The following is a 21341-nucleotide window of genomic DNA, read 5'->3' as shown; positions in this document are numbered from 1 at the left end:
TTAATAAAGTTTTCTTATTTGCTTTAAATGATATATTTCAGCGGTTCTTAAAGTTTTTTTTAATTCTTTACTCTTTTTGGGAAAGTTATTACCAAATTTATTCCTTTTTGGAGAGTTGTTATCAAATTTACCCCCAATATAAAAAAGTGTTTAATTTTGAGGAAAAAAAAACTAGGTTTTTTGAACTTTAAGCTTATTAAAGATAAAGAATTCTAAAATTAAAAGATTTTATTTAACTTTAAGAAAAGTACATTTAAATATTAATTTATAAACTAAAAAGAAAAATACATAGCTTGTAATAAAAAAAATTTACCCCCTAAACGGTTAAGAATGGCTGATCTATTTTATTAAAGCTTTAGTCAAAGGATTTTGTAAACAGAAAGGAATACATTTCTTTAATACACATGTAAGAAAAAACAGGTTAAAATAATAAGTAAATATTTTTGATAAGATCAGTCTTTTATTTATTCATTTTCTGAAACCAATAGCGGTTTTCATTTTAGAAACATCCAAAACCTCTTCATAAGTTTCAAGAGTTTCTGATTTTATATGTTTTCATGTTTAGAAGTAGTTAAATTCAATGTTTATTTTTGCTCTAAGACTTAATTTTAGTCAGCATAGCAGTAATATCAACATCATATCTTTGCAGATTCAATGTAACAAGAGCAAACCATTGGCAGTTTGTGTATCAAGAACTTTTTAACTTTAAAAGTTTTTTATTTTAGTATTTAGCATTATAGTAGTGACCAATACCCTTTGTACTTTCAGAGACTGGTGTTTCTATGAAAAAAAACTATCTTTACCTGTAAAAACCCTTTATAAAGACATCTTATGACAAAGACTGTATACAAAGAACGGTATTTTCTAAAACTAGTTTTTTTATAAAAATTTCAACTAGATAGTATAACTTTTTTTAAACCATAAAGAAAAATATTTAAAATAAATTGAAAAGTATTTAAAGTTAAAATTAATACAGCTTTATTAATTTAAAATTTTGAAAATTACAAGTTATATTGGACCATTGCCAAATTATATTATTTTTATTCATATTAAGCTCCCAAGTGCATAGTTTAATTTATTGAAATCGTCATATATATTACTTGGAACAAAAAATAAAACTAATTAAATACAACCAAAAAAAAATTAAGCGTAGAAATTACATTTATTAGACTTTTGAATTGAAACTACATGAACTAAAATGGCAACAACTACCTGGGTTCGCATGCCCTTGGGTCAAGCAACAGTTGGTCCAGATGTCTGGCAAAACGCAACCATCCGTAACATAAAATCTGCACGGCAAACGGTACTAAATTGCAAGAAGTCGATTGCTAGAGGGCGATGTTTAGAAGAAGTGCCGTCGTTTAGATGCGAAATCACTAAAATCAGCAACGATAAGATACACAACTACACAAGAGAAGTTTGTCGGAAAAATATTTAGCTGAGAATTTTTTTACTAACAATAAGAATTCCTCTGATAAACCTTAAACAGTAACAAAAAGAGGTAATTAAAAGAAGAAAATAAAGTAATTTAAAACTTGAAATGTAAAAGCATCTTTTTAAGATTTCTTGAAATACAGGTTAGAAAAGTAGCGTATAAATTGCGTGAGGAGTTGGTAAAAATAAATGAATCAATAAAAAAACTATTAAAAAGCAAAACTCAATTAAATGAGGAATTGAGTAAGATAAGAAAAGATCTAGTTGTTAACAATCACAATGTGTATACAAGAAAAGCTCGACCTAACAGGGAAAAAGTAAGTTAAGAATTTATTTTACAAAATCTTTTAACAAAAATGAAGTTCTATAAATTATAAAAGTTTTTATATTCGATACAAACATAAAACATCTTTAAAACACACTAAAAAATTCACATATTTGTCGTAAACAAGCCCACAGTAAATAAGTTTTCATAAATTAAAATGTTATTTAATATGCAAAAAAGTATCAGTTGAAAAATATCTTAATAGTTATTTGTCTATTTAAAAAATTATTAGAAAAAACTAATTAAGTGTTGTTAACTAAAAAAGTTTAATAAAATTTTACACATTAAAGACCGCTGATATGGCAGATCAACTTCTGAAAAATGAGAGGTCATTACTCTTAAAAGTGAAGAAAGAAGTAGAAACGGTAATTTTGCAAACAAAGAATCAGCTCTCAATTAACTCTGATGTGCGGAATAGACTCAATGAAAGTTTAAGGGAAAGATCCGCCGTTCTCAAGCTGGTTTCTGCAGCTGTTTCTTTTCCTAAAACAACTGGAAGACCGAAAACAGCGCCCTTTAGTACCTACCGCTACCCTAACAGGTTAAAAAATTCTAAATAAATACATATAAATACGTAAAGACAACTAAAAATATTTAAAGCAGTTGTATTAAATGTATTATTGTTTTGTATTTAAGAAGAATAACTTGGTTTTTTTTTGTTAGAAACTTGTATCTATATTTTACTGTATCTTATTTAGTTTTAAATGGTTGCTAGCAAGTAATTTGGATTAAAGTATTAAAACTAAATTTTTCAAAATTAGTATTGATAGTTTTTTAAGCTATTACTTTTGTTCACAAAAGCACGTATTATTAATTTATCTTCATATTTTAAGCAAGACATTGTATTGAAAAGACTTGTTTGTAACTTCAACAATTTATTAAATACGCAAAATATTCTGTTAAATGTTTTACTTAGTTTAGTTTTACTTGCAACTTAAGATTATAAACTTGCTATGCTCTACAAATTTTCTAAAGTTTAAAAATAGTTAACACTAAAAAATCTCTCTTCACAGACCTGCGGTACAAGAAATTAGTCTAGATCAAATGGAAGTAAGCCCGTCTGGAGCTTTAACTCCTGAAATTGTAGAGTCACTAAACAGCTCAAATTCTTTCATATCTGACACAATTAGTTTGATAAGACAAAATTGTCAGCTGATTTATAGGTTTTTTAGTTTAAATTGTTTTGTATACGTACATTTGTAAAGAACTAGTAATATTATATAACACATAATATTATAAAAAATTGTTTTTGTACGCAACGAATACTTTATTGATTTACCAAATTTTGCTAGGCATAAAAATGAACAGATTTACATAGTCCGTAGAAGATTTACGTACATTGAAAAGTATGCAAAATTACGTATTTATGTTTCAAATTACTGTAAACCTCAAGTAAAAAAAGTAGTACAATTTTATCAAACTGCAAAAAACTAAATTAACACTTTTTAATCTAAGGTTTTATTCAAGAACAACAGTATAATTCTATGTTAAAAACTTTTTTAAGTATTGAATTAGTACAGTGTAAGTGTTGAAATTAAATTATAATACTACAAAAATATTGCAAAATATTTTTAACAAAAATTATACAAAACATAAAAAAAAAACAAATATTCAAGTATATGCGCAAACTACCTTAGCAATTTTTTTAAATATATAAAAACTACAATCAAAGTTAAACCATTATACATTAAACGTTATTTAGAAAAGTTTATAAATTCATGTTATTAGATTTTTTATACTATCTTAAAATAACCAAAAAACTTTACACGATTATTACCAAATTATCGTTAAATATAGATAACCAAAAAACATTACACGGACAATTGTAGCAAAGTCGCATGTTTTATTCTATAGTTTCAGAAAGTAAACGAAATAAGCTAGAAATAAGGAAGAAAAATACAACATTTTGAAGTTTTTCTAAACAAGTTATTATAGAAGTATATAAAGCCTTTTCATTCTAAGAAATAGAAGTTCTTTTTTTATGCGTATGTAACAGAGATTTAACTTCTATTTCGGAGAGCAGTTTTGGTGAACTGTGTGTTTGTTTATTTAATAACGAAAAAGGCGCTTAAAAGTTTGGGTAAAGGACATGATGTACCAAATTACCTTTCGGCTATCAAGTCAACTCTACGGATACAGTTTAATGTCTTGTCGAGGACAAGTATGGCAGTTTAGTGTTATTTAAGAGAGTCGGTGCTTTAAAATTAATAAGTTGTACGAGTTTGATGCTTTAAATTCTAAGAATCTAATGATTTGTAGAGACAATTATGCTTGTTAGTTATCTTTGCATTAATTTGTGTTAAAATATTTTGATACATGCTAAATTGTCCTTGACAAGACATTAAAAGGTATCTAAGTGATGTGAAAATCGATAACCTAAACGTTTTTGGTGGACCATGTCCTAGGTCCATATATTTTTAGCAGTTTGTCGATCAATGAATAATATATTATTATTGTTATCGCTTAGATCTAGTTTTCGTAAGTTTTAGTTTTCATTTAAGTTACTCTTCACTTATTTTTAGTTTCATATTAAAAACATATTATATCGCATCTGAATTTAATGGTGTCAGACGATATTTTTAACCAAGGGCATGCAGAACACAATATCCTCTTCTATCCTTAAATGTGCTTATATTTTTCCTTCATTTACCCTTAAGTATACGTTATGCTTTTCACAATCAGTGTAAACATTGAATAAATACTATAATAAAAAATAAGATTAAACAGAGATAAAGATAACTATCTAAAATACACGAATTAAAGTTAAATGAAAAAACGAGAACTATTATTAACTTTATATTATTATTATTTAAACCTGGTTTGAAACACGGTTTAATTATTTTTTGCATGCAAGCTTTCAAGGAAGTTCATAAGATGATGCCATGATGGGATAAAAAGGATACAAAATACATAGTATGTGTATGTGACAATACTTGTTATTTGTGATTGTTAATAAAACTAAATAGAAATAAATAAACGGATGGATATAGTTTAGATGTATTTAAAGAATAGCTAAGTGTTGTGTTGGCAGATACTCAAAAATCCTGAAATTTGTTCAGAAGTAGCTCTTTTTTTTTCTGCTTCAGTTGCTTCTCTTTCTAAGTTACATGTTTAGCAGGTTATATTTACATGTTTTTGGGTATAATTTCATGAAATATACAAAACTTTATCTATGGCCTTTTTATATACTTGTGAAAGTAATTCCACTCGAAATCTGACAAACGAATACTTTTTTGTGTTCTTAAAAAGTGTTTATTATCAACGTACCAATCTTTAAAACAACGTACTGTTGGAAGGCGGTACAAAGTTTATACGGGCTAACTTTTTACTTTAAATTTATAAACAACATTTTTAACTAAGCAATACCTTTTACTGGTCAGTCATGTTTTTATTTCATGGAGATTACAAGTATTAATTGTATTATATTCTTTTTTACTTATAGGTTTAGTAAGAACTGAATATTTGTTATTAGTATTATGCACATGATTATATATATACTGTTTATTGAAAGGTTAAAAAAAGGCGCTCATAAAAGTTTGGTCTATGGACTTGGTGTAGGAAAAAACCTTTCGGTTATCGAGCCGTACACCGCATTACGTTTTAGATTATCACTATTTAGGTAGTTTGAGCTTTTATTAGAAATATTGTGCACACTTCTAGTTAGTTATACGTCGATTGTTATTTATGTTAACACTAAATATATTAAAAATACTATAATCTTCTGAATGTTTGTACCACTTATGTTTATTTTTATTGTCTTTAAAATTATTCATACTATAACTAATATTATTGCTATCATAGCCGCTGTTATTATCTTAGTTATTACTAATAAGTTTTTATTGTTTATAATATCAACGCTATGTTTATTATATTATTGTGCGGAATACTAGAGAATATTACTAACATTAACTTTTGGATTAGCTCTAATATGTTGCTTGTTATAACTAAAAATTAGTTTTTTAGAATGTATTAAAAACTTAACATCATTCATGCAGCTATAAGAAATTTTAACAGTTATTCTATTTAAAAAAAGTTATAAATTATTTTACATTTAACAATAAAAAGTTCACAACCTATGTATATACAATAAAACGAATTATATTTTTTGCAGATTATTAAAAAACTATATAATGCATCATTCTTATAGCAAACCTTAACAGTTTATTGAAGTGGTCTACCGAATCCAAGATTCGGACTCGGATTCGGCCAAATCCTATTTTCAAAATGAAATTCGGATAATTATCCGGCTGAATCATAAATTTCAAAATAAGACTCGGACTCGGATCTGGCCGAATCCTAAATTTTGGGTTCAGTAGACTACTTTAAAGTTTTTGAATTTTACTGAATTCTTTTCAAAAGTTAAATGAAATGTAAAACTAATTAATGATTTCACGCTTGAGTTGATAAAACATTGCTTTTTCACACTTATAAAAGTCTTCTTACTTTGGTTTAGAGTTTTGAACACAGTATGAAAACTATGACAAATTATTTTTGTTAGACCCTCAAATAAAATTAAGTACACAGTTATAGCGTCTAATCTCAGCTTTTTGAATAACTGCTCTTACTGATTTATCATATGTTTAGTTTTTAGTGTTTGCTGTTGAACCTATTTCGGTTCAAATAAAACTTTGACTTTTCTCTTACGAGAATATAAAAAGTAAATAAATTTGTAGGTAATTTAATTTATTTCATTTTATTAAGGTTTTCCTCAGGTCACTTCAGTTCAGTGAAATCTTATCTGTATGGCTCAGGCCTTACCAGGATTTTTTTTCTAAACATCTCTATTAGGGTTATTTTGGAAAATTATGACATATACTTTATGTATAAATATATGAAGTTTTTAGTAGGGAGGTCTAGTTTACAAAGACCATGTAATTATTTAAAGTATCTTTTGTTTGGTTAATATGGTTTTTAGTCTCCATTTAGATGTTATTGATTGTTTATTTAATTGTTTTATAAATGACTTGTGACAAGGATTGTTAGACTCGTATATTTTATTTTATTTTTTCCTAACATTAAAAAAAAAATCATGTTCTTGTGTCTTCTTCGAGAGCCTGTTAGTTAAAAATCTCAGTAATAATAAGGTTGTTTTTTTTTGTTGAGATTTTTTATATAAAGGTCAATTATTTATACAAAGAAAACTAATTAAACTTAAATATGTAACATTAAAGCAGATGCTCGCATACTTTTAGCTATATACTTTTATTTTAATATTTTTTTGAATTTAATTGATAAGTTTAATCATGACATATATATTATAAATTCAAACATTTTAATATTGTTTTTTAAAACAACGTTAATAATAAAATCTTAATTAATTTTTAATAAACTATTTTTAATATTAGATTTTTTACTTTTTTGGAGTGAAAGATTGTTATGAAAACAAAACCTTAAAATAATTCAAGTTTTATAATTCTCTTTAGTAATGAATGGATACCTTTAATTCTTATTTTTATTTAAATCATATATTTCTTTAACCGTGAATAGGTTGAATGAAAACTTTGAGAGCAAACATCATGTTTGGCATTGCCGGGAAATGAGGTCGAGCACACTTGCCAAAACATTTGTAATTACATTCAGGATATGCTTAGTAATTGGAATATTACCTTAGATCACGTTCACGTTTTATTGAGACAATGCAAGAAACATTAAAAAGCACAAACAAAAAAAAAAGCCTCCTTCTTGTTCAATATGTGGATACAAGGTGTAATTCAACATATCTTATGCTAGAAAGACTGAAAAGGTAAAATCAGGTGTCCGGTACTATGTGGAAAAACATTCAAGATTCGATTATTACAGTTAAAGGGTTGCAACTGGTTAGTCACATTATTCTACTGCTCGAACCTTTTTTTTGTAACAAAGGAGTGTAGTAAAAACAGTGCATTGCTCTCAATCGTGATGTCGCATGCAAGATCACTGACGAAGTTTGTTAACACTAATGAAAATTTAAAAAAACTATCAATTTTTTGTAAAAATTTACCCAAAAATATAGGAGAGGCTTGCGAAAGAAGATTCTATACTAGGGCTTGGCAACGTATTTTGTCGGGCCGGATCCGGAAAATCTTTGTCTTTGGCAGTCCGGAGCATTTTGAATCAGTGATTTACCATATCTAATATCCGGATAATGCCTTTTTAGATTCAGATCCGGCCGGATCCTAGTTTAAGAATATTATCCGGATCTGATTGATACTAATTTTAAATCGAGATCCGGATCCGATCGGATTCTAACTTAAATAAAAGTTTTGGATTTGGCTTAGTCTAATTTTATAGATACGGTTGATCACTTTTCTGAGTACTTCTAATTCACAAAAATTTCTAAAACGTGACAACTTAAGATGTAGATTGACACATGTCAGAACTCTATGCAATGTCTACAAATAGAATTGACATGGTAATTGACAAAGGTTGAAATGTAAGATATCAGATTTAAACAAACAGTTTGCTTTGGGTAATTTGACAGTAATATATAGCTAAGTTAGAACAACACAAAATAACAGGACAAAATGGTTTTTTATCAGTAAAAATTAATTTAAAAAGCCATTTTTAAACAAGTTTTTATGTCAAAATCATACAGTTTTGTTTTGTAAAAATATGATACAATGTTTTATTATATGTTTTGGTTTTAAGAAAACAAATAGAGTGATCTCAACTGCTGGAGGAGAAGTAATATATTTAATCTTTCAAAAATAAATTCATATACTGCCACCAGAGAAACCAAAACCACAACCATCTGTAAATTTTGATCCGAAGAAGTTTTTAACTGAATATTCTTTGTTTAAAAAGAATCAAACACAGCTACACAGGAGGACGAGCAACATGATTTTATTGATGAAGAAATTGAAGCAGAAATAACAGGATTTTTTGCTACAGAGAATTTGAATGCAGAAACTGAAGAGGATAAATTCTTAAACTGGTGAAACTTAAACCAGACAAAATACCCAAATCTTGCCAGCTTTGCAAGGAAACATTTTGCTGCACTATCATCTTCTGTGTATTCTGAAAGATTATTTTCTGAAGATGGTAATTTGTTCGAATTTTGATTGCTTAATTAATATCGCTTTTGAAAAAGCGTAATTGATTGCTTCCAAAGACCGGCGAAAAACTTTAGTTCTCCACCACAACTTGTAAAAAAAAAGAATATTCTTTTGTAGTATAAAAAAGACATCTTTTGCGATTGTAGTTCGTTTTATATTTTTTAAAAGTTGCTAAGGTTAATTTGTAACTCTTTTTGTAATAGTAAAAACATAATCATAAGTGGAATTTGAAAATTTTTTTTTACAATTGTAATTCTTATTCCTTCTTAAGCCTTTACTATAGTTGGTAATATATTTCAATTTATTACGACTCCATGTTTTTTTCAATTGCACTTTAATCGCAAAACCTGTATTGTATTTACATCACAAGCAGATTAAATCTTTAGGATTCCAATTATTAAAGTATTCGGATTCGGCCAAATCCAAATTTCAAAATTGAGATTCGGATCTGGATTCGGCCGAATCCTAACTTGAAAATAAGACTCGGATTCGGATCCGGCCAAATCAAAAATTTTTGGATTTGGTAGATCACTAAGTTTATTGTGTTGTTTTTAATTTTGTTTGATTCTCATTCAAGTTTGGTTTTCATAAAGCCTAACTGTACGTTAAAGCTTTAAATTTTATAGTAACCGTTTCCCAGTACATTATTAGAATTTAATTTATAATTAAAATAAAGTTTTTTTAAAATTTTAAACATTATATTTTAACCCGTATTATTTTCAGCATATGTTTTATTTCTAGTTTTTGTAGTTCTTGGTTATATATACTTTTTAGTATTTTTGTTTTATTTATTAATTTTGATCAAAAATATCTTACATATATTTTTTTAAGCACTTTTTTCAGATCAAATTAATAACTGAAGATATCTTATAGATTACTATAGGAGTAAAATATTGTATTGTTTTAATAACCTGCAAAAAAATAAATAAGTTTGAAAATTTTATTATAAAAATGGCCAACCAAAAAATGATTTTAGAACAGTTTTAAAAATTCATTTCTCTAATTAATATAAGTAAAAAAACAGTAAGGGAGAGCTTTGAATGAATTCATTATGGTCTTGTTCGAAGTGAGTGCAAATAGGAGTTTTTGAGTTACTAATGGGAGGCCTTTTTTAAATGAGACGAGTGGTCAGAACTAACATTAAAAAATAATAATAAAGAGTTTGATTTACGGTACGGGCAAAAATGTTATTTGATGACTTAAAGCTACATATAAAAGATAAGTTACTTTCACGCTAAGTTCCAAAGTTAAAAAAAAAACCTTAATCCTTATAATTAAGTGTTTCTTTTCTTAGGCAATTAGTTTTGAAAGACCAATGAAACCGAGTCTATCGTCTCTACACAGTTCACAGTTATCAAAAACAGTTTCAAATTTATTAAGTATGTATAAGCCCACAAGATTTCATACCTCTACAACATAAACACTTTAATTTCGTGTATTGAAATAGCTGTTACTATTTTTTATCTTCATTTCATAATCGCAAGAAATAAGTAAATAATCGCAAGTAAAAATTATTATATCAGTATCGTACTGATTTAAGTTTGAAAATTTAAACACGTAATCCAGTGAACTTACAAGGTGTTTTTTGATTATAGACAGACAGAATTTAATAATTTTAAAGCATATAAAACTCTTAAAATTATTATTTTTATTACTTCAATCCATTTTAACAGGTCACTAGTATTCTTCTATTGAATTAAACTACCGGCGGCTCTTACATATTTGTTAAAGTTTTTTTTTTCAGATATCTTAACAATATGCGTTTTATTTTTATTACTATATATTTTTTATTGGATATTATTGTAAAGTTATAAATCAAGTTTTTTGTTTTAAACTAGATACTTGATTTGAGTTAAATTACGCTCCCTAAAAAATGACCAAACATGTTTACTTAGTATAAAAAGTGAATAACCTTAAAATTCTATCCAACATATAGTATTATGTTATAAGCTATAATTTTGATAACAGTTTATTTTTAAATTGCCTTGGTTTACGTGTAATTTCTCTGAAACAGAGTTAGAACAGAAAAAACAATAGTGCATCATTCAGTGAATAACGCTATCAATAAAAAAATAGCTGAAACAGTAACTCTAACTGTAAGTTAAATTAATGTATATTTTAATAATTTTAACTTTTAGTTATAATAATAACACGGTAAAGAAAAGTTATCATTGCACATATAAAATAAACTTAAATTCAAATGTTAAAGCTACTATTTTTAACAAAGTTTTGAAATTTAAAAATAATTTGCAGCTTAAATTTAAATAAGTATTAATCTTTTTCCCTGTTTTTTAATATAAGACAGATGTAGTTAAAAAAGTAGTTTTTCTTCATAATGATAGAAAATTAATTTCTAAAAAATCTCACGTTCAATAATATTTATGGTTAGATGACATGTTTTATTTAAAAGTTTTTAAATGTGCAAATTAAAGACATTAACAAAAATCTCTCAATAGTTTAGTTATAAAAGTAAGTTAGTTTTATAAAACCAAAAACTTTTAAATTTAAAAAAAGTGTTAGTTAAGTTATTAGAAGTTATATAATTAATAACTTATTATTTTTGAGAATAAACAATTACTCAGTTTCACCGCAGAGCGGATTTTAAAATTGTAAATCTGTAGTAAAATAATAATTTTAAAAATGACGAATAATTAAAAATTGGTTTGAGTTAAGTTTATATACAAAAAAAAATTATAAATAAATTAAAAATTATATTGATGCAAAACAACCTTTAATTTAAAAGCTATCAAATTATAGTCTACAAACAATACAATTAAACCATAGTATACAGTGGGGTATTGATATCTAATGGATTTAAAAAGATAAAAACTTTTACAGAGTTAGAAGTTATGGAGTAGTAGATACATATTATTAAGCACACAGTTCTAATAATAAATTAATAATGTAATAATGTTCAAAATAAAACCAGGGAGTAAACATTAAAAATTTTATGAAAGCATTGTTGTTGTTGTTAACACAGTTGTATTATGATGACAAAGAATAAAATGGCTTTTTGTGAAAAATATCAGATAAGCGAAAAATAGAATGAGGGTTAGATTTCAGATGTTAAATTTAAAAAAATAAGATAAAACATTAAATATATTTAGTTGAGAGATAATCAAAGAGAGTATAAACTACTAATAATCCAACTCAAAAAAAAAAAAAAAAATTATACTAATTCTCCAATAATTATGATTTACAACTGGAAATGGGTATATTATAAGGCATGCACAATTTATCTTATATCTTAATGAAATATATTTAACTAATAAACAGACTTGAAAAAGAGAAAAAATAAAAATAAAATAGTTTTAACAGTTTAAGACTGAGAATGGGAATAATATTGTAATACATGCACAAATAACAAAATATCTTAATAAAATTGAAACCTATGTGAGATATAAATTATAAATATTCATTTAAGTAATGTGGGCATTGGGTTATCAGTTCGTTTCTCTTGTTTAAGGTTTTTCTTTTGTCTGCTAGAGCTATATGGAGTCTTTCTAGGATACATAAAGTGCACATGTTAGTATGGTTTGTGTTAGATTTTACTGATTCTATTATTTTATTGATTCAATTGAGTATTTTATATGGTTACTGTATAGATCCCATAGGTGATTTGCAAGTTGGGTACAATTTTTGGGTTTGCTTTTAAAAGGTTTTGGGAAAGAGGTTTTGTGTTCATTATATCTAGACTTAAATGTTCTTTTGGTTGAACCAATATAAATTTTGTGGTCATTTACGGATGTGGAAACTTTAGCTTGATATATGACATTACTTAGGCAACACTTGTTATCCACGGGGCAGTTTGTTTTTGTTCTACAGTTACAAAGTTTTTCGTTTTTATCTGATTTTTTCGTGAGTTTTTTGTTGTGTGAGTTTATAAGGGCCATAATATTTGGTGTGCAGCAGTATGATATTTTTATAGAATTTCTGTTGATTATTTTGTGATAGATGCTGTCTGTCTTAAAATGTTTATCTACTAAATCAAGGAAAAGTTTGCCAATTTTAGTCTGTACAGATTTACAAAAGGGGGGATTGTAATAAATGCAATTTCTTTTTCTAATTTTGTTAATGTTTGTACTATTAAATTGTTTGTAGGTTAATTTATATTTAAAATTACTTTTGTTTAGTGCATTTTGGTATAAGCCTTTGATGTTATAAAAAATTTCTTCATTTTTAGATAGTTTGCATAATCTCTTTTCAATCATTTTTGGTATATTGTTACGTATATTTTTGGGATGGTTGGAATTGTTGTTGATGTAGCTAGTTTTGGAATTAGGTTTACGGTAGGGACTGTAGGTGTTTAGGGATAGGTCCAGGGAGACGTCAAGAAATTCTGTGCTAGTGTTGCCAATATCAATTGTAATTTCAAAGCCTATTGAAGACATTTTTTTTACAAGGGACTTTTTAATTTTTTCATGGGTGGTTCCAGCAGATTGTTTTATAATTGCAAGACCATCATCTCTATATAAGCCTATATTTGATGGACCTGTGATTGGGGAATATATAGAGATGATGGTCTTGCAATTATAAAACAATCCTCTGGAACCACCCATGAAAAAATTAAAAAGTCCCTTATAAAAAAAATGTCTTCAATAGGCTTTGAAATTACAATTGATATTGGCAACACTAGCACAGAATTTCTTGACGTCTCCCTGGACCTATCCCTAAACACCTACAGTCCCTACCGTAAACCTAATTCCAAAACTAGCTACATCAACAACAATTCCAACCATCCCAAAAATATACGTAACAATATACCAAAAATGATTGAAAAGAGATTATGCAAACTATCTAAAAATGAAGAAGTTTTTTATAACATCAAAGGCTTATACCAAAATGCACTAAACAAAAGTAATTTTAAATATAAATTAACCTACAAACAATTTAATAGTACAAACATTAACAAAATTAGAAAAAGAAATTGCATTTATTACAATCCCCCCTTTTGTAAATCTGTACAGACTAAAATTGGCAAACTTTTCCTGGATTTAGTAGATAAACATTTTAAGACAGACAGCATCTATCACAAAATAATCAACAGAAATTCTATAAAAATATCATACTGCTGCACACCAAATATTATGGCCCTTATAAACTCACACAACAAAAAACTCACGAAAAAATCAGATAAAAACGAAAAACTTTGTAACTGTAGAACAAAAACAAACTGCCCCGTGGATAACAAGTGTTGCCTAAGTATTGTCATATATCAAGCTAAAGTTTCCACATCCGTAAATGACCACAAAATTTATATTGGTTCAACCAAAAGAACATTTAAGTCTAGATATAATGAACACAAAACCTCTTTCCCAAAACCTTTTAAAAGCAAACCCAAAAATTGTACCCAACTTGCAAATCACCTATGGGATCTATACAGTAACCATATAAAATACTCAATTGAATCAAAAATAATAGAATCAGTAAAATCTAACACAAACCATACTAACATGTGCACTTTATGTAACCTAGAAAGACTCCATATAGCTCTAGCAGACAAAAGAAAAACCTTAAACAAGAGAAACGAACTGATAACCCAATGCCCATATTACTTAAATGAATATTTATAATTTATATCTCACATAGGTTTCAATTTTATTAAGATATTTTGTTATTTGTGCATGTATTACAATATTATTCCCATTCTCAGTCTTAAACTGTTAAAACTATTTTATTTTTATTTTTTCTCTTTTTCAAGTCTGTTTATTAGTTAAATATATTTCATTAAGATATAAGATAAATTGTGCATGCCTTATAATATACCCATTTCCAGTTGTAAATCATAATTATTGGAGAATTAGTATAATTTTTTTTTTTTTTTTTGAGTTGGATTATTAGTAGTTTATACTCTCTTTGATTATCTCTCAACTAAATATATTTAATGTTTTATCTTATTTTTTTAAATTTAACATCTGAAATCTAACCCTCATTCTATTTTTCGCTTATCTGATATTTTTCACAAAAAGCCATTTTATTCTTTGTCATCATAATACAACTGTGTTAACAACAACAACAATGCTTTCATAAAATTTTTAATGTTTACTCCCTGGTTTTATTTTGAACATTATTACATTATTAATTTATTATTAGAACTGTGTGCTTAATAATATGTATCTACTACTCCATAACTTCTAACTCTGTAAAAGTTTTTATCTTTTTAAATCCATTAGATATCAATACCCCACTGTATACTATGGTTTAATTGTATTGTTTGTAGACTATAATTTGATAGCTTTTAAATTAAAGGTTGTTTTGCATCAATATAATTTTTAATTTATTTATAATTTTTTTTTGTATATAAACTTAACTCAAACCAATTTTTAATTATTTGTCATTTTTAAAATTATTATTTTACTACAGATTTACAATTTTAAAATCCGCTCTGCGGTGAAACTGAGTAATTGTTTATTCTCAAAAATAATGAATTATTAATTATCAATCTCCTATTAGTGGATAGATTACTGTGTCCTATTTATTTGTTCTAAACCCTATAGTTAAGTTATATAATTGCCTAATTTACGATATTATGGAACAAAGGTTGACTGATCTTGCCATAGTTCACAACCTCTGGTCCGCAACATACTTTTTAGATCAAAAACTGTTTGTTTAAAACAAATAAAGTTGAATTTTTTTGTAATAAATGTTTCAAATGTAAAAGTAAATGTAGTGCTCTAAATTTTCTTTTTACTATAAGGTGGTGCTTACTAAACGGTTATTTTATTACAATATTGCTTTTATAGAGTTTTTTTTTATAGTTTAATATTTTTAAATTATGGGATCTGCAAAGGTTTTTTAACAAGTCGGCATGCGTAAAAATATTCTTTGAAATTTTGCACGGAGACTAAAAAAACAAACTATAAGAACTGATTTTTATATTAATTCGAAAAGGTATACCTTGCGCACTTTGTTTAAAAAAGAAAATTTTGATCATATAATTTCAAAATGAAACATCTTATTCTACAGCAAAACCTAGAAGCGGCTAAAACGAATACAAGAGACGCAATAAATCGGTCATTACGTCACAAAAATATGACATCACTCGCTAAAGGTTACCTGATTGGTCCGACTAGCTACAGGTGGGTTCAAACCAAAGAAAGATTGGATAGACCACTCGTCCGTGTTTATCAGGGGCATCTGGGCAAAGAGCTTCCAGAAGCCAGGCATCTGATAAAAGTAAGTATAAATCTTTTTATGTATTTAATTTCACTTACTTGAAAAAATTAAACGTAGTCTAGTTGCATTTAATCGAATGAAGACATTTTTTAAAGACATATAAGTTAAATTTGTTGTTTTTAAATCCTTTCAAATAAAAAAAAATTTTGAATGCAAAAGAAGCTTGAAAAATTTGTTTGTTAAAAAAGTGTTAAAATTGATAAATAGGATTTAATTTCGTTACATTGTAGAAAATTTATTTTGTATTGGGTAGGTCAACCCTTAATTGTAACTGAACAAAAAAAAAATCAAGCATAAGTAATTAAAACTTTTATAATAACATTTTTTTTTAAAGGCTACAAATTCACTGGACGAAGCAATTTCTGACGCAGGCAAGCACATCGATCAGCTTCAAATAAACAAGAAGCTTCTTAATCTGGACATCGCAGACAAGAAAGCAGCGGCTTTTCTTGACAGCGCCATGTTGCGGATGAGAAATAAGAGAAAAAACTACAAATGGGTAATGGAAAACAAATTCCATGAGAGAAGGCAGCCTAAGCAACAGATTTGAAAAGTATCGTTTTTTTTTTCAGGACTACATCAGGAATTTGCTAAACAGATTAGCTTAAATTACGTTTATTTTTACTTCGATTGTAAAATGAGTACCTTTAATTGTTTAATATTCTTCACTCCATTAAACTGTCACCGCCAAGTACATTTGTTGTTTAAAAAGTATAAAGCTAGTGTTAAATATTTTGTTTAACTTTTTATTACAGAAATATTTTCTTTCTTTTAACCGCTAAACTGTATACATTTCGACTAGTTCATAATATTTAACTAAAGCTTATGCTTTAAGTTGCAAATTGAATATAAAAGTCATATCTTGTAACAAGTTATTATATTCGATCCACATGAACTAACCAATGTTTCTATACAAATGTTCCTGAATTAATGTCGTTGATTCTTAACATGGGGTAAATTTACCCCTTGGGGTTAAATAAATTGCTTTTGGAGATAATGTTTCTTGATTTTAAGTCATGTAAATCAATGTTCATGTTCAAAGTATTTTAGTTAAGTTAAGGAAGTTTCCCTTAAACTTTTAAACTTCGTTAAGATGGTATACTAACATTTTCCATCCGCGCATTACTCCCACTCGCACGATTCCCACCCGTTCAGTTCCCACCCGAATAATTTTCCACCCGATCAATACCCACCTGAATCAATTCCCAACCGATCAATTCCCACCTGAATCAACTTCCACCCGATCGATTTCTCCCTGAATCAAATCCCATTCGATTAATTCCCACCCAAGTTGTTTGTCATTTTTGCGTGGATCTTTTTTTGTGCACAGCTTCATTTTCATACTGATTTTATGTTTGCACGAAGCGTTACTTTTGTACGAATCCATCTTTGCGAGACGTCACTTTTGAACAAGTCGTCATTTTTGCACAGATGACATTTTTGCAAAGCTTAAAACTTTATCAATATAAGACTATATACAAAATAAACTAAACTAAGTTAAGTTTAAAATTCATAAACCTTAAAAAATCAGATAAATCTAAAACTATATTTTAGTTTATATTTTAGAAAAAACTTTATTTTATTTAACATAAAATATATTTCAATAAAAACAACCTTTACCTAAAACTTAATTAAAAAATCTTTTATTGTTAATTCAAATTTATATTTAAGTAAAATATTTAACAAAAACATCAAATATTTGCTTGTTTATTTTCTTTTGATTTTTTTAGTAGAAATAAATTTAAAGATGACCTTGACTTGGTTTAAAATCAAAAATACAACGTAAAATACGTGGGTGGGCATCTTTTTTGCACGAGCGTCACTTTTGCACAAGCGTCACTTTAGCACGAGGGGACACTTTTGCTCGGCGTCACTTTTGCAAATAGGGTTACTTTTGCACGTGGGGTCGTTTTTGCACGGTGTCAATTTTGCACGAGAAGACGCTTTTGCACGGTCGTCACTTTTGCACGCAGGGTAATTTTTGCACGAGGAAACACTTTTGCATGGCAAAAATTTTTCATGATGACAGTTTTTTACGGCAGCATTGTTGCAAAACGACACTTTTGCACAACGTCAAATTTTTACGATGAAATTTTTACACAGCGACATTTAAACACGATGACTTTTTCGCACGGAACATCAATTTTGCATTTCGGTAAAAAGTTTTTTAGGTAGTACTAAATCTGTAAGTTTCAGATTATTTTTATTTAAAGTATTAAAAATTGTTTTTATTTAAAATTATAAAATGTGTATTCATCTAGTTTATATAAATTAATATTATAAATATGAATTGTGGTACGTTATTATATTGTTCTACGTAAAACTTCAAATAAAAACTTTACATTAAAATTTAATTAAAAAACTACCACATTTTATTCATTCAAAACAGCTTGCGTTTAAAAGCAAATAATATTAAAGTTGACAAAAAAAATATTTGACTAAATAAAAATTAGAAGCGTGCAAAAGTAAAGTTCTGTTGAAAATTGACTGATTTTTTAAAATTTTCACAGTTCGTATGTATATCCGTGAAAATATAACGCCGTGCGAAAGTGACGCTATGCAAAAATGTCGCCATGCAAATTTAACGTCGTGCTAAAGTTTTGACTTGTAAAAATATCGCCGTGCAAAAGTGACGCCGTGCAAAAGTGTCCCCTTGTACAAAAGTGTCTTCGTGCAAAAGTGACGCTCGTGCAAAAGTGACCCGTTCCAAAAATACGTAGACGCACAAAAACATGCATAAACTAGGATTTTTGACAATGATCTTAAATTATATTCTTTTAAGTTTAATTCTACGAATTTCAAAAGTCTTAAAAAAAGTTGTAAGCATTGCGTCTGCTTTCCGAAGAAGAGAGAAGAGTCATTTTTTTGCGTAACAAATCGTATAAAATCAAGCGCCGCGAGAAGGGCGTAGTCATTTTTTGTTTTGGTCATTTGATGTAGTCTTTTGTTTTGATCATCAGATTCGTAGAGGCATTCGACATAGGCATTCAAAATTATCGCTAGACGACTACAGGTATTTGTTATTACCATTCGACGAAGGTTGACATACAGCGTAGACATTCAGCGCATGCATTTTAGAGTAGGCATTTGACATACAGCGTAGGCATTAATCGAAGGCGACCATTTTGAAGTTATCCTCGGATTGTGACAGTTTCGATCTAGTCATTCGATTCAGTTTAAGGAAAATCAAGTACAATTTCATCTAGTAAAAGTATTGACAAACAAACCATTCGAGCTCTGACCTGCACGTGTGTGAGTGTTTCTTTTTTATATCGTGTTTTATTTTTTAATTGTAGATTAAATTTTGAGTGCTAAATCGTTGTCTAAATAACAATAGAACATAGTTAAATAAATTAAGTTACTAAAAGTTAGTATATTGTAAGTTAACCTTTTAATTACGAAATATAACGTTTAATTAAGCTATATACTACTTTAAATCAACTACGGTAAGTCGTCAGCGTAATACCAAGACCAGCCTCGATTCATCACACCTCATTCCAGTCCGCGTCACTGAGACCAGCCTCGGTTAATTGCGGTGAATTCCAGTTCTCAACACTAAGATCAGTTTTAGTTTATCACGCCTCATTTCCAGTCCGCACACTGAGACCAGCCTCGGTTAATTGCGGTGAACTCCAGTTCGTAGCACTGAGACCAGCCTCGGTTGGTTACGGTTTATTTCATTGCGGATCCTCTACGTTTGGTCAACACCTCGAACAATGAGTACCACTAGTAAGAAACCCAAAATCCTTTCGACAACCAACCTCACTAATCTGGTCAAGAAGCACGCGAAGCGTGCACACTCGGCCGATAAGGCGGTAAGTTCTAGTAGACGCGCCCAACAAAGTAACCCCGAGCTGAATACAGACTCTGACATGTTAACAAACAACCCTACAACAACCGAACCCTATAAAATAGTTGAGAGTGTAACAGCAGAGGGTTATAAAGTTTTCTAATTAAAAACTTTTTTTTTTGGTAAATTAAAACAACAGTTTGATAGTTTTACTTATTTTTAGTTAGTTTAACAGTGTAGTAGTTTTAGTAATTTTTACTTAAAAAAATGCTTAATTTATTATTACAGGTTAAAAAATTGCTTAAACTTGTATGTTAGCGCACGTTACAACTTTTTTTGACTTAGTCCAAAACTCTTAGCGTATGTTAGTTTTTTAACATAAAAGTAAAGTTTAGTATAAAAAATAATTTAAGCTGTTTTAGTTTATAACACTATAACCCGTATCGTGTGCAAGTGCAGTTTAAGCAATAAACAATATAGATTACTATTTTGTTACACAATTTTTACTAAGATTCGTGTGTAAACACTGTTATACATTGTTATTATAATAACTTTATGTCTTACAAGCTCAATCTTTCGTACAATTTAGAAGTTATTTGTTGTTGAAAATACGTAATGATTCTTGTTCTAGCCAGGCTTTTATTAAATTTTTTGTTTTACCTGAAGTTCGATGTAATTTAAGTGATAGGATAAATCTATTTAAACCTACTTGTATTCTTTTTTTGAACAACTTTACCAAAAGTAATCTTAATAATTGAAATTCAAACTAAGTTTAAAATATGGTATAAATTTTGAAGGTTAAATTTCAAGTGAAATAAAAAAACTGTATTGGTTTTATTTTCATCAGTTAACTTGCTTTAAAAAATTATAATTTTATTTGAATCTCTTTGGAAATATATATTTTTACTCTATTTAAAAAAAAATCAATTAGATTTTAGTTATATTTAGTTTTAATTTAATTTTATGAGAAACTTATTTTAATTAATTTTATATTTAAGTTTAGTTTTAAATTAATACGCAATAAATGTTTAAAATGGTAAAATTTACATTTAATACAATTTTAGTTTCATTTTTAATACAAATATATTTAGATAGATATCGTCAACTTAAGTTCATCAAGTTAAAAAAAAAATTAGCCATGCAAAAGTAACGACTGGCGTAAAATATTGCACGAGTAAAAAATTGATGCCATGCAAACAAAAGGTTTTGTGCAAATGAGTCGTAAAAAATGATAATTCGTCGAAAAGTGACACCTATGCAAAACTGACACTATGCAAAAATAACTCTCTGTGCGAAAGTGATGTTGTGTAAAAATGACGTGCGAGACTAGTTGGGTGGGAATTAATTCGGGTGGGAATTGACCTGGGTGGGAATTGAATCGGGTGGGAAAAGGTTCGGGTTGGAATTGAGCGGATCCCGTTAAGATAACACTATATTTTTGAGGTAGGAATCTTAAATACACGAAGACGCTTTTGCACGAAGGAATATTTTTGCACGAAAACACTTTTGCACGGGTTGAAAATTAATTTTTTTTTTATTAAATTTAATTAAATATTATTTTTTTTTACTATCACTAATACCC

General features: G+C 27.8%; 1 protein-coding gene across 1 annotated transcript; it reads left to right on the top strand.

Annotated features, from left to right (window-relative positions):
• Positions 1-1198: 1198 nt before the first annotated feature.
• LOC145835914 (tektin-like protein 1) lies at positions 1199-16656 on the top strand. The gene is made up of 7 exons (XM_082943671.1): positions 1199-1417; positions 1578-1751; positions 2050-2300; positions 2773-2922; positions 10808-10889; positions 15760-15969; positions 16304-16656. Exons 1-7 carry the CDS (start codon positions 1199-1201, stop codon positions 16517-16519), a joined length of 1302 nt encoding a protein of 433 aa, XP_082799797.1. The 3' UTR covers positions 16520-16656.
• The last annotated feature ends 4685 nt before the right edge of the window (positions 16657-21341 follow it).

This window comes from Thalia democratica, chromosome 5 (assembly GCF_965202585.1).
Source record: "Thalia democratica chromosome 5, ktThaDemo2.hap1.1, whole genome shotgun sequence".
NCBI classification, from domain to species: Eukaryota; Metazoa; Chordata; class Thaliacea; order Salpida; family Salpidae; genus Thalia; species Thalia democratica.
Note: the sequence above shows the minus strand (reverse complement) of the source record. Positions and strands in the feature narration are given on the sequence as shown.

Coding starts and splice junctions, on each gene's coding strand:
- LOC145835914 (XM_082943671.1), top strand. CDS start 1,199: ATGGCAACAACTACCTGGGTTCGCATGCCCTTGGGTCAAGCAACAGTT. Junction 1,418..1,577: donor TACACAACTACACAAGAGAA/GTTTGTCGGAAA, acceptor CTTGAAATACAG/GTTAGAAAAGTAGCGTATAA. Junction 2,923..10,807: donor AATTGTCAGCTGATTTATAG/GTTTTTTAGTTT, acceptor TCTCTGAAACAG/AGTTAGAACAGAAAAAACAA.